Here is a 13,953-nt window from a genome sequence, read left to right as displayed (position 1 = left end):
TGCATAACAGCCTCTTTTTTTCTGCTTGAGTCATAGAACAAGCTGCTTGGAAGACAATGGAACAAAAGCAAGAAAATCAGTAGAAATGTTTCATGGATCTGTCTGGAATGAAATCTGAAGTGACTTGATGACCTAACGCATTTCATGGCACCGCTCTGCCACTTTGCCTATGAATGGATGAGTCAGTTAGTGGTTGAGTAGGTGAGACCAGGGCCTTAGCCAGGTCTAGCGGTCTAGCGGGATGCAGGGGTAAAGATCTTGTGATTTTTTTCATCAGTTCACATGTGGCACATGATGACTTCAGACGGAGAGGTGTCACGCCTGCCATTTTTTTTCCGGTTAAAGTGCACAAACGCTCATGCGCAAAAGGTAAGTTATTTTTTAAAATCGCGAGGAGCCGGAACAAACCGCTGTGCCTGGCCACACGTTCTGTGGTCTCGGGCTCAGCCCGAGACCGTGGAAAAACCGGGCCTAAAGGGCAGGGCCTCCCTGATCATCCCTCCCTGATCCCGGGTTTCCCTGTGAGTCATGTGAATGCACAGGGACAATCCCGGGGGATCACCCCAGGATTTCACCCCGTCTAGCTATGGGCCAGGAGAAGAAATAAGTGCTGTTTAAAAGCGTCTTCAGCAGGAAGCAATGATCTCAGAATATGAGCTCCACCAGTGCTGCTTCTTAGTGTTTTTTCACCTCTTAGTACAGCTTCAGGTCATGTTTTCCATTTGTTTTAACCAATAATATAAGATTACACTGGCTGTAACTTTCGGAATGATTTTGCAACGGAGTTTTGAGCCTAAGGGTGTATCTATATGGTCTGTTTAACCTGTCGTGGCTGTGAAGGGGTGCTGCATTGTTTATATGACATAGCTGCCAACTCTCAGCCACATCAGGCTTCTATCCCCGAAACTGTGCTTTTTCACGGTGTGATTTTACCTCGGGTTTCTGAGGTCACCACATTATTTCTCAGTCTGTCAGTGGTGGCTTCGGTTCAGGTTAAGTCAGTGGGAGTTGCTGGGGGTGGATGCAAGTCCCAGGGTAAGTCAAGGGTTAGTGCGGGAAGACAGGGCAGGGGGCAGGAGGCCGTCTTGACAAGCCAAATGACTATCGGCACTGTGGTTATTTGAGGGAATCTGCTGCAAAGCAGCATCGTGTAGACACCCGCTAAGAGAGCAATCCTAGGACCACCAGGCACACCATAGGAAGCTGTGCACCTCCTCCTTCACACTCATAAACAGAGCTGCGAGCACAGAGGAGGAGATCCGATCGTGGACCTTCCCCCGCCCCATCTTTTTCCTCCCCCCTAACATGGAAAGCTTCTCTCACAAGGCTGCCACTGAGAGGGAGACTCTTTAATTTAAGCTTTATCATCATTTATAAAAAGTGGTTTGCAATATAGCTTTATGCTGGCTAGCAAGGGTGAGAAATGTGTTCCTCTCTAGATGTTGTCCGACTGCAATTCCCATCAGCCCTAGACACCATGGCCAATGGTAAGGGATGACAGGAGTTGTGGTCCAACAATATCTGGAAGGTGACAAGTTGCCCACATCTGTTGTACAGCATCTCAGAAGAAGAAGAATTCAGTTTGAATCCTCCAGGTGAATATTATATTTTGTACACTGTACATACTTTTGTGCATCTTGGAAGAAGGGTTCATCCCTTCCTTTCCCATGTGTCAACATAGCCTTAAATTCAGCTAATGCAGCCCGAGATTCATATGTTGCCTACTCCGGACTTAGAAGCACATTAAAACCCTGTCCATGGAGTGACCATATGAAAAGGAGGACAGGGCTCCTGTATCTCTAACAGTTGTATAGAAAAGGGAATTTCAGCAAGTGTCATTTGTATCTGGTCAAGACGGCAGGGCTGTTACAGCATTAACTGTTGTGATGAAGAGGGAATTTCACCAGGTGCTGCATGCATACAAAGGACACCTGCTGAAATTCCCTTTTCTCTACAGCTGTTAAAGATAGAGGAGCCCTGTCCTCCTTTTCATATGGTCACCCTATGTATCCATACAAAAATATGTGATGAGGGGGGCAGTGGGATCACTCCCACTGGCTTCACCTCCTGACCTTTACACAATCCTCAAAAGGTCAGAACAAAATGTGCAGGTATGTCCTCTATGCTGGTTCAGGAACGTTGTGTAGGCCATGCCATTTCATTCTTCTGATGTTTTGATACATGGAGGGGGATGAGATCAGTGGGTGCCAATCTGCTCCCTCCATATGTTCATCATATCCAGTGATATGGTCAAGTGAAAAGGGCTTAGGTCAAGGTCCGGCAACAGGTGGCTCCCCAGATGTTGTCGGACTGCAACTCCCATCAGTCCTAGCCACCATGGCCAATGGTGAAGTATGATGGAAGATGCAGACCAACAGCATCTGTGGCGTCCCACATTTCACACCCCTGACTTGGATGTTACCTATCAGCCAGAAGGTTTGGCATTGCTACTCTCTGAATAACCTTCCATCTCTCAAAGTCTTTTCTAGTGGAGGTTATCTGAAGTGCAAACTACACAATAATTCCTTATGAGAAACATTTCATATATTGTGATAGTATTCAGAAATGTAAACTTGACACCATACTAAGGGTAAGACCGATATCTACATAACCAGACTTCCCAAAACATCAGCACACTTAAAAGAAAGAATAGCAGCATTTTCACTGCAAAAGGTTTTGGTGGGTCAATACCTTGAAACAAAAGACAAGAGATTTAAAAAAGGCTGCCTCAGCTAGAGGTGGGCCATGATGCTACTGATGTCAACTTCTCCCAGAATGCAATGCACATTGTGAACAAGTAGTTCCTAAGGAGAGCCACTAGATGGCACTACATCATACTCTTTTTCTTGCATTACTTCCTCATTAACTCAGTGCCTAAAATAGATTGGAGAAACATTACACCACTACTAAATGCCTTCAGCCAGGGAATTGTTTGGTTCATTCAAGTCAATGTATGAAATTCAGGGCACACACATACACAAACATGCTCCTATACACCTGGGGTGGGGTTGTTTGCTTTGTTCTCATTACTCCCTTAGAATGGCCAGTTCTCAGTGCAGTCACAACTGGCAAAACTCCCTTTCCATGCATCTCATAAAGATATAATAGCCCTGTAAAGCTCTAGGCTCTAGTCCACGGGTGGGCAACTTGTGGCCCTCCAGATGTTTTGGCCTACATCTGCCCAAGCCAGCATAGCCCATGATAAGGGATGATGGGAACTGCAGCCCAAAACATCTGGAAGGCCACAAGTCACACCTCTCTGCTCCAGGCTTAACAATCCTGTATCTACAGTGGCAAGATGTCATCCAAGCTACCCCTGCTGAAATTCCCTCTCTATACAGCTATTAAAATGCAGGAGCCCTGCCCTCTTTTACATCTGGCCACCCTACCTATATCACCTAGTTTCCTGGCCAACAGTTAAGAACATAATAACTTAAGAACGGCCATGCTGGGTCAGACCAAGGGTCCATCTAGTCCAGCACTCTGTTTACCCAGTGGCCAACCAGCCATCGGCCAGGGACCAACGAGCAGGACATGGTGCAACAGCACCCTCCCACCCATGTTCCCCAGCAACTGGTGCAAAGTCTTAAAAGTGTCCCTTGCCTGCCCAGTTTGTACCTACCAGTACTACACACACACTCCCTCTTGTTCATAGACCCTAGGTGGTTTTGTCGCACTGACTTCTTCCTTGGCTCCTCATTTCCGTATGACCTCAGGACCCATCTTTCCAGGCAGCTGCTACACTGCCCGACTACTTTTAACCATCCTATTTATTAGCCAGCTTCCCTAGCATGCCTGTCTCCCTTTCTTCCTCCACATAGTTTGCAGTACCATCATGACCTTGAGCCACCTTTCTGGGTCGATGAGCACATTTGGAATCTTGACAGAGTGCTATGAACGCTCTTATGAAATGGCTGTCATGTGGTTGCGGGGCGGGGGGGCTTGCCCCTTCATAAAATGGTTGCCATTGTGCGCATGGCTGATAAAAAAATATTCAGTGGTTTCTCCTCTAGTTCAAAGAAGTAGAGATGCCCATCATAAGGTCTGGAAGTTCAATGCAAAAATAAAATGGGGAAGTGTTATATATAAGCTGTGTACACTGTAGCTGCCTTATTCAGGTTGCTTCCCTGTACATGGTAAATCTGGCTACAAGAGCCCCCTGTAGTGGCTATGTGCTGTAACTTCACCTGAATTTTGCTTAAAGCATGTGATACATTCATGTTTTCAATGTGATTCCTGCAAACAGCATGAGAAACACTTAAAAAAAAAGCTTAATCATTCTCAAGTTTCTAATAACTTGTTCAGCCATCATTGATTTTTTCCCCAATTGTCAGATTATAAAATCAAAACTGAGAATTTTACTCTTTTTTTTTTTACTCACAAGTCCAATTGATTCCAACTGGATTCATTTCAACTATGTATATTAAGACATGCCCCTAAATTATTGTCACATTCAGAAATGAACCACATTCCTTCCCTGCTTTCACTGAAAAGACCTTTGCTAGTCTAAAGCCCTCTGCCCTCCATATCTTCTTACATAGGACAATTTTTTAAGAAGACCCTATGAACACAGGACTTCAGCAAGGTATCTATCAATTCCTTATAATAGATCGACAAACGTATATTTGTGGATGTGAGGGCATCAGTGCAGAAAAACAAAACATGCATTGCGCTGTTTTGTTTTGTTTTAAATAACAACTCCAAAGGGTTTCAAGGCCATTTGGGTAGGTGCTTCACAGTTCCAGGAAACTGTTGTACCCCCTGAAAAAGCAGGCATGCAGTTTGGGGGATTCTCCTTGATCCATCATTGTCACTGATGAGTCAGGTGGCCTTGGTGGTCTGGGGCACCTTTTATTAGCTTTGGCTGGTTTACCAGCTGTGGCTTTTTTCTTTTCTTTTTTGGACAGAGATAGCCTGCCTACAGTTATCCATGCTCTGGTATCTTCCGGGTAGGATTACAGCATAATGTATTAAACTTGGGGCTGCCCTTGAAGATGGTACAGAGGCTTTAACTAGTACAGAATTCAGCAGCTAGAATTCTGAGTGTTTTATCTAGATGGAGCCATGTTATACAAATTCTAAAAGCATTACATTGGCTGCCTATTCATCTCCAAGCCCAATTCAAGGCATTGGTGCTTATCTTTGTAGCCCTAAACAGCTTGGGGTCCAAATATCTGAAGCAGCACCTCTTCCCATACCAACCTCCCTGCACATTACAATCGTGAGATTAGGGACTTCTCTAAATCCCACTGGTAGATGAGGAGCATTATGCAGCTGCAAAGGAGAGAGCCTTTTCTGTAGTGGTGCCCCAATCCAGAATGCCCTCCCAAGGGGGGGTTTGACTGGCACTGGTATTTTAGTCTTTTCAGTGCCAGCTCAAAAGGCGATTGGACCATTTTGTTGACTGCCTCTTAAGTTTGTTGTTACGGTGTTTAATTATGATTGTTTTGAAATTGTATTGCTGATTGAATCTTTTATGTTTGTATAATACCCTGGAATCCAATTTTAGATAAAGACCAGTCTAGATATTATACAAAATAAATAAATAAAAATGCTGGCTATGGTATTATGGATACTGACCAATTGGTGCCAGATGCATCTTTTGTTCAGGAAAAGACAGGTAAAATGCCCAGGATAGGAGCAGACATTTCTTTATGAGAACTAATTGTTGGAGGATGGTCTCTTGATAATCCCTGGAACGTGAAAGCTATTTGGGAGAAATGACTCATACTCCGAGACACGTAAGCTCTGTGAGTTAAAGAAACATTCAGTTTGGGAGAAACAAACCGTAGATCTGTGAGCTAGAGGATGGAAGACACCTTGGGTGTACAGGTACCTATCTGTGGGCACTGGATTTACTGTCTCTTCTGGCAGGCCTACCCAGATGAATTTTAAACCTAAGAATTTAAAGATGTTGTGACTGTTATTTTAATATTGAATTGGCTTATATGTTCTTTTAACTAGTTTTGTGTATAATAATGTATTTAATGTTGTTCCCCACCTCAATCCAGAGGGAAAGGCGAGTAAGAAATATATGATGATGATGATGATGATGATGCTCTACATTTATATTTATAAATTATTATTATTATTATTATTATTATTTATTTCTTTATATAGCACCATCTATGTACATGGTGCTGTACAGAGTAAACAGTAAATAGCAAGACCCTGCCGCATAGGCTTACATTCTATTAAAATCATAGTAAAGCGATAAGGAGGGGAAGAGAATTATTATTATTATTATTATTTATTTATATAGCACCATCAGTGTACATGGTGCTGTACAGAATGCCAACAGGCACTGGGTAGGGTAAACAGGCACAGGGTAGGGTAAAACTAACAGTATAAAGTCCAAACAGCATCAAGTTTTAAAAGCTTTAGGAAAAAGAAAAGTTTTTAGCTGAGCTTTAAAAGCTGCGATTGAACTTGTGGATTTCAGATGTTCTGGAAGAGCGTTCCAGGCGTAAGGGGCAGCAGAAGAGAAGGGACGAAGCCGAGCAAGGGAAGTAGAGACCCTTGGGCAGGCGAGAAACATGGTGTCAGAGGAGCGAAGAGCACGAGTGGGGCAATAGTGTGAGATGAGAGAGGAGAGATAGGAAGGAGCTAGACCGTGAAAAGCTTTGAAGGTTAACAGGAGAAGTTTATATTGGATTCTGAAGTGAATTGGAAGCCAATGAAGAGATTTCAGAAGCGGAGTAACATGGTCAGAGCGGCGAGCCAAGAAGATGATCTTAGCGGCAGAGTGGTGGACAGAAACCAACGGACTGATGTGAGAAGAAGGAAGGCCAGAGAGAAGAAGGTTGCAGTAGTCCAACCGAGAAATAACCAGTGCATGAACAAGCGTCTTGGCAGAAGAGACAGACAAAAACGATCGAATCCTGGCAATATTATACAGGGAAAAACGACAGGATTTAGCTACTGCCTCAATATGAGGAATAAAGAAGCCATAAAACTCCAGCCATCTCCCCTTCTCAAGGAAGCCAAACCAAGGTACCACTGGATTTTCTCACCCCTCGAGGAAGAGAGGAGCATAGAACAATCTACCCAATGAGAGCCCTGAAAGAACATTTAAACAACTTACAGGTCTTCCTTTTGGACCTCGAGCTCCCCTTGGCCCTTGCGACCCTGGAGGTCCCTAAAACAAAGATTAGAGCGGTTACAGACATTCGCTGTTTCAAAATAAACATAACGATGATAGCACAGTTCGGAAATTAAAATGTCAATAATAATCTCTTTCATGAAGCTCAGCGTGCACGTGTTGGTCAAGCTGATGCCGCTTTCATTTGGTACCACACATTTTGGTACTGCATGGTTGATCACATTGTCCTTGTGGTTTTCTAGTTGTCTTCCAGGGAACCCTTCAATGAGAAGATTAGTAATGGCAGATAAGCTTCCAGGTAAGGCAGCTTGTCCGCTGCTGTTAATCTTCCCCTATAATATGAGGACACAGGAGAATGTTGGGTGTATTCTAGGTCTTGCTCTCAGTTCGTGCAGGACTAGGGATGGGTGAGAAGCTCGCTCCATCTTTGTGTGGGGGGGTGTTAATGGATTTTCTCCACTTGCACCTCCTCAGCTTTTTAGCCAGATGGGACAAGGTTGCATTCTGAAATCTGCATTTTTGTGAGCTTTCCAGTAGAGCTCATCTCAGGGGAAATGTATACAAAAGCATGTGCATCTTAAGGGAAAGTATATTTGGGGAAAGTGTGGGCAAAACAGGATTTCAGCAATGTAAAAGTACTTGGCAAAAAAATGTGTACATTTAGAAATGTGCACAAAAAAGTTCAGATGGAAAAAGTGCAAATTTCCATATGGGTTTTTTTTTTAAAAAAAAATTGCAAGCTTGTGCAGAAAGGGACAGAACTTGACCTCAAAAAAACAAAAATTTTGGCAAGACCAAGTTGGACAGATCTGTCCATCCATATGCAGTACACCAGTGAATTCCAACAAGGCTGACCTCTGCATGAAATAACTGCATGAAATAACTGCATGCCCTAGAACAGGGGTGGGCAAAAGGTAGAGCTCCAGATATTTTGAACTTCAACTCCCAGAAGCCCCCTGCCAGCATGGCCAATGGTCAGGAATGCAGGGAGTTGAAGTCCAAAACACCTGGAAATCTACTTTCTGCCCACTCCTGTCCTCGGAAATGCTCCAGGATATGGTCCAGAATCTTCCGTTTTAAATGAGAATGCTGTGGCTGATCCAGAGCAGTTCTTTAGCTAAAGAGATGATATGGGGAAACCACTGCCATAAACTATGGCAGCATTCCCTGACCTGGTGCCTTCCAGAGGTATTAGACTACAACTTCCAGCATTCCTGACCATTGGCTAGGCTGAATAGGACTGATGGGAGTTGAAGTCCAAAACATCTGAAGAGCATCAGAGGGGGGAAGGCTGAACTATGGCTTGTCTCCACTTTAAAAAATTCTCCGCTGGGGCTGATGTAGCATTTCACCAATTCCACACTTCAGCATCAGACCGGAACAAGATGCAAGCACCATAAAATGATGTTCTCCAAAGTTGTGAACTGAAGTATATGACTATTTCTGGACCAGCATATCGGATATTTACCTTTGGGGGAAATCTCCTTTATTCAGAGGACTAGAAGATCCACCATTTTGAGCAGTCCTCCGTAGTTCTGTTTTGAGCATGCACACTGATGGCTATTCTTCTCCTGACTCTTCCATTATCAAACAACATTGCCACTCAGGGTGGGACTGTTTGTTAGAGAAAAGCTACATTGTGAGTGGGAGATTTGGGGCACAGGTGCATGGGGTCAGAAGGGGTGGCGGCTAACTCTTTCCCCCACCTGCCTTTCTCATGCTGCAACTCCCCACACTAATTCCCCCATATGTTTTTCAAATGCAAACATGCACATGCATTTGCAAGTCTAAACTTGCACATGGGATGTCGCAGAGGGTGGAGCCACAAGAAGTAGCACATAAAAAAGCCAAGGCTTTCTGATTATTACATATGAAGTCTAGATTTAAGGAAAAACAGTAAGAAATTGACACAGAGAAAGTATATGAAAAATCTAATGCAGAGCAACCAGTAATAATCCCATGGCTAGATGTTCTATAACCTAGATGTTCACCATGCAGTAGAAGAAGGATGTAAGTGGGAAAGGACAACATCAGTGTAGTTTCCCAACAGAGAAGGAACATGCCTGTTACGTACAGATTTGTAAAAGAGAAACTGAAGGAGTCACTAAAATGTGGATCAGTACTAGGAGAGTATTCAGCATTCTTCAAAGTATACTGGAGGTAGTGTTTACTTACAGCTGGTCCAGCCCGTCCTCTTATACCCGTAACCTACACAAAGAGAATAGGTAAGTGTTAATAGCACACCAATGCACATATCACCGTGATTATTCTCAAGAATGTTATCTCTTGAATATTCTCTCTTGATAATTGATAACTGAGCTTCCATTAGCATTTCCACAGATTTTTTTTTTCAGAGAAGCAAAATAAAGGGAAATGGAAAAGTGAAAACGTTTAGCAATTGTTAGATTTCACGTACACGTATACACAGACACACACCTCACACAACCCACACACATACACAATGTTGGCTTCAGGTTTTGGGAGTCCCTTGAGCAAAACGCCCTTCCTGAGTAGTCACCACCTCCTTCGCTTTCTCCTCCTCCTCCTCTTCCTCCTCCTCCATGTTACTGCTGTCAATTTGCCTGCCCTGTTTATCTGGGCCTAAACTGCACCACTGCCCAGAGTGTAGGATGAATGAAGATTTCTGGGAGGATTTGCAGGGTAAAGGGTTGGGAGTTGAGCCCCGTTTTAGGGCTTTAGCAGATGGTCAACAACACCAACCCTTTATATTTTCACCCTGACGTCACTCAATCTACTTTCTCTTCATGCCTGGACTCCGCCTACCCAGCAGCTTTAAGTCTTCCAAATGAAAGCCACTTTGCACATTCCTTTGATTTAGGTATACACCAAAGACATTTATGTGAAAACTTACACTTTTAAGTGTAAACCTAAACCGAGACAAGGGGGCATATTGCAGGGAACTGCCCCCTCTGAGTTCTGTGGAATGACGCCATTGCATCCAAGCCAAACAAATTCCCATGCTGCGTACACTGTTACATAATAGCTGTCTACTGTTTGTGGAGTTGCCACTGTTAATAAAATAGTTATCGGTGAGGGTGCTCCCCGTTTTCCCTTCCCTCTAACTACAGTGTTTGCCATTCCCACCCACTTGTAACTCACCGTTACATGCACCTGATGAAATGAAACACACTCCACAAACACTTATGCCATAATAAATGGGTTCGACTTCAAGGAACCACAAGACTTTGTTGTTTTCTCTGGGAATGGCTGTTTATGTTTTACTGTAACCTACCTTTGGTGGGGTCGCACCTACAGACCAAAAAGGTGGGATGAAAATGCTTAAGACAGCAGTCCTATAGTCCCTGGGTGAATATCCCAAGGACCATAGGGTTGTTTTGGATTCCCCTTCTGGGGTCAGAGACAGCACTTCGGCCTTGGGAGGGGGAGTTGGAGATCCAATCCTCCTCCCCCAGACCCTCACATCCCACGCGCAAAGAACTGCACTGGCTGCCCTCTGGGGTTGGCAGTGCAACTTTGGAGACAGAGGAAAGGCAGCATTAAAGTGGGCAGAGAGGGGAGGAGTCTGGGGAGGCCAGGATATGAGTTATCCTGTGCCACCTCAAGCCTCTCTCCCTCCCCCTCCGAAGCATCCTCACTAGACAGATCTAAAAGCCCATCTAGGGAAATCCACAGAGCAGGAGGACGGGGAGGCTTCCAGTCCCCAAGGGCACAGTGGATAGGATTGTGCCCTAATAATTTAATATGTAAACAAGTAAATCATTGCTTTCCATACTGCATCTTATAAAAGCGCTTGTCAGTGAATAGCAAAATGCAAACCAAACAAGAACTTACCACTGGCACAATTCCAGGTTCTCCTTTTTGACCCTGTAGGGTAGGAAACAAAAAATTAACTGCTGACAGTGGAAAATTATGGATGATTCTCTTTGAGAAAGTGTGTTCCGCATTCCACATGAAACATATGACAACGCAAGCGTGCCGAGGCCAAAACAAAACAAAAGGCCTTCCCAGGTGGTTGGAAAACCTGCTAATATAGTTTAGCATTAAAGACAATGCTAAAAGGCCATTTTGTCCCTGCCGTGCAATTTCTTAAATTTTCGTCACGGGTAAGGTGACCATATGAAAAGGAGGGCAGGGCTCCTGTATCTTTAACAGTTGCATAGAAAAGGGAATTTCAGCAGGTGTCATTTGTATATATGGGGAACCTGGTGAAATTCCCTCTTCATCACAGCAGTTAAAGCTGCAGGAGCTATACTAGACAGACCAGATGTGATGAAGAGGTAATTTCACCATGTCCTCCATATATACAAACGACACCTGCTGAAATTTCCTTTTAAATACAACTGTTAAAAATACAGGAGCCCTGTCCTCCTTTTCATATGGTCAGCCTAGTCGTGAGTATGTTTGAGGGTAACTCTGTTGCAAGGGTACATACAGTTAACTGTGTGGGGAGGTTCAGTTTCCTGTCCTTTTCCCCTTGAAAAAGTATGCAGCAGGCAATATGGGTTCCACAGAGAGGCACAGCCTAGGAAAACTGATCTCCTTTTACATGTACCTTTACTAACATAGAACTTTTCAACACGAGGCTATTAATCCACTGCATCTACTTTCGGTTTCATCATAGAATTGAGATCCAAGCTCAACATGAAAAGCTTTTCCTTTCCTGCTTTTCAGCTATGTAACCTCTAGGTGGCACTGAACTATTGCAATTATACAATTAGGAAAATACAATTTTTTCACTTTCATATATAATACTCCATTTTCCCCACTCTAAGAAAAGCAAGCAAACATAAAGGTCCTCTTAAAAAATGTAAGTCTTTCATTTGCTGCACGTATTTGCCATGCACTGAGATCTTTGTCAGAGGCCTTCTTCCAGATCCCTCTTCCTGACTGCTCTTTGAAGTCAGTTGCGTGCTGACTGGGTGAAGAAGGGCTTTCTCGGCTGTGGCATCCTGCCTTTAGGAGAGCCCCAGGAAGGTCTACCTGGTGCCCACTCTAACAGCCTTCAAGCATAAAGGTGGCCAGATACAAATAGCAAAAAAGAGGACATGCAGTGCTAAAAAAAGAAGAGGACAAAAGGACGCAGGGTTGTACAAAACTCACATATGCTAATTTATATGTATAGATGCAAATTTAGAAATTATTACTGTAATTTAAAGAGGAATGCAATACATTTCACCAGAGTGGGGAAGACTCTGACCGGGGTGTTTCTACACCTGTCTTTTTTTCCAGGGATCATCCCGGGATCATTCCTGTGCATCCAAATGACACACGAGATCCCGGGAGCAGGCAGGGATGATCCCTCCATTTTCCTGGGATAATCCTCAGGTGTAAAAAGGGCCCAGGTGACTTACGTGCTTTCTCAATCTGCTGCCCAGATGCTGTTGATGGGCAAATTCAAGGTCCCTTTCCTTTCTTACAGTTTCCTATGGATCATTATGTTTAAACCTGACTTGGGATAGGTCAGCCCTTCAAATAGAGGACACCTACAAATAGAGAACAGTCCTCTGTAAAGCACCAGCTGAAGTTCTTTTTTATTTTCTCAGGGTTTTCAAAACATCTGTTGAACTTGCTTTTTATTGTGCTCTGTGATTCTCGCGCCTTTAATTTCCACTGGTGCTTTCTGTTATTACGATACATTTTATTATGTTAGTTCTATTACAGTCAGCTTCGCTCAGAATATTTACTGAAGGGTGGAGAGTAAATGCCCTAAATACATAAGTATAAATCAAAATGGGTGCTTCTACATGCTTCGGGGCATTGTAAAGACTTCTTTACAATGGTATGACTTCCTGGTGTGTTTACAAACAACACAAGCAACGGGACTTCTAAATGTCTGGTCCTGCACAGTCATTGCAATAGCACAGCATATAAAACTGCATCCATCCATAGGGTGAGGCTTTTTCTCACCTGTTCTTGGCTTTCTAAGCAGTTTTTATTATCTACCTAAAGCCAGAAGATTCTGTGAAAGATGGTTGTTGTTGGTGATATCTGCTCTTGCACAGTAATGAATTTTTAAGAAAACTGGTAGTTACAGGACCTTTATGTTTCCTTAAATTATCATCACAATGCTTTGTGATCACTCCCAATAAAGGATGGAAGTATATATATGGGATTAATAGAGGAACTAAATTTCTTTAAAAATGAATGAAGCTTACCTTCTGTCCTCTACCTGGAAAAGGGGGAATAAAACAAAATACGTTAATAGAGATGGCTTCCACACACTTGTATGCATAGTAATTTCCATCCCTGGAGAGTCGTCACATGTTACGAACTACCCATGATTCATTGGTATTTGTAATGTTTGAGGTTGTGGCCATTGGTCATATGGGTTGAAGGATCTTGTGTGTGTGCGTATGTGTCAACTGTCCTATGAGTATCCACAGAGAACAGTGTGCCGTAGCGGTCAGAACAAGGCAGTGCTCAACTTCACCAATTATAGCATTTTATTCCGTGCAGCCATATTTGTAGTATGCGTTCAAACTGAGAGAGAGATGCTGACACTGCCTGATTAGCCGCTACTGGCCCTTTCTACACCATCGGTTCCTAAGGGATCATCCCTGTGTGTCCAAAGGGAATCCCAGGATCAGGGAGGGATGATCCCTCCATTTCCCTGGGATAACTGAGGCCTCAGTTATCCCAGTTTTACAAGTGGTCCCGGGACTATCCTGAGGACTGCCTGCTGTGTGGGCACCTGTCCTGACTTTTCCCCTCTTTTCCAAGAGTACCATCAGAGGGAAGGAGCTGGGACGGGGGAGTCCAGGGCCCTCAGGTGTGGGGTGGGGAGTGGGGGTGGGCCTTTCTTCTCTTCCCTTTTACTTTTTGCTGGAGCGTGAGTGCGCTCCAGCTCTGGCCCTTTTTTAAAAAATGGC

The 13,953-nt window shown here is 43.8% G+C and overlaps 1 protein-coding gene across 1 annotated transcript in view; it reads right to left on the bottom strand.

Moving 5' to 3' along the window:
- Positions 1-13,953, bottom strand: part of COL5A2 (collagen type V alpha 2 chain) — a 161,618-nt gene that overhangs the window by 77,733 nt on the left and 69,932 nt on the right. The window contains exons 3-6 of the mRNA XM_063116272.1: positions 13,240-13,253; positions 10,916-10,948; positions 9,278-9,310; positions 7,085-7,138 (exon numbers count right to left, since the gene is read on the bottom strand). Of these exons, the coding sequence (XP_062972342.1) occupies positions 7,085-7,138; positions 9,278-9,310; positions 10,916-10,948; positions 13,240-13,253 (134 nt within the window). The remainder of the gene's footprint in view (positions 1-7,084; positions 7,139-9,277; positions 9,311-10,915; positions 10,949-13,239; positions 13,254-13,953) is intronic.

Source organism: Elgaria multicarinata, chromosome 2, assembly GCF_023053635.1.
Source record: "Elgaria multicarinata webbii isolate HBS135686 ecotype San Diego chromosome 2, rElgMul1.1.pri, whole genome shotgun sequence".
NCBI classification, from domain to species: domain Eukaryota; kingdom Metazoa; phylum Chordata; class Lepidosauria; order Squamata; family Anguidae; genus Elgaria; species Elgaria multicarinata.
Note: the sequence above shows the minus strand (reverse complement) of the source record. Positions and strands in the feature narration are given on the sequence as shown.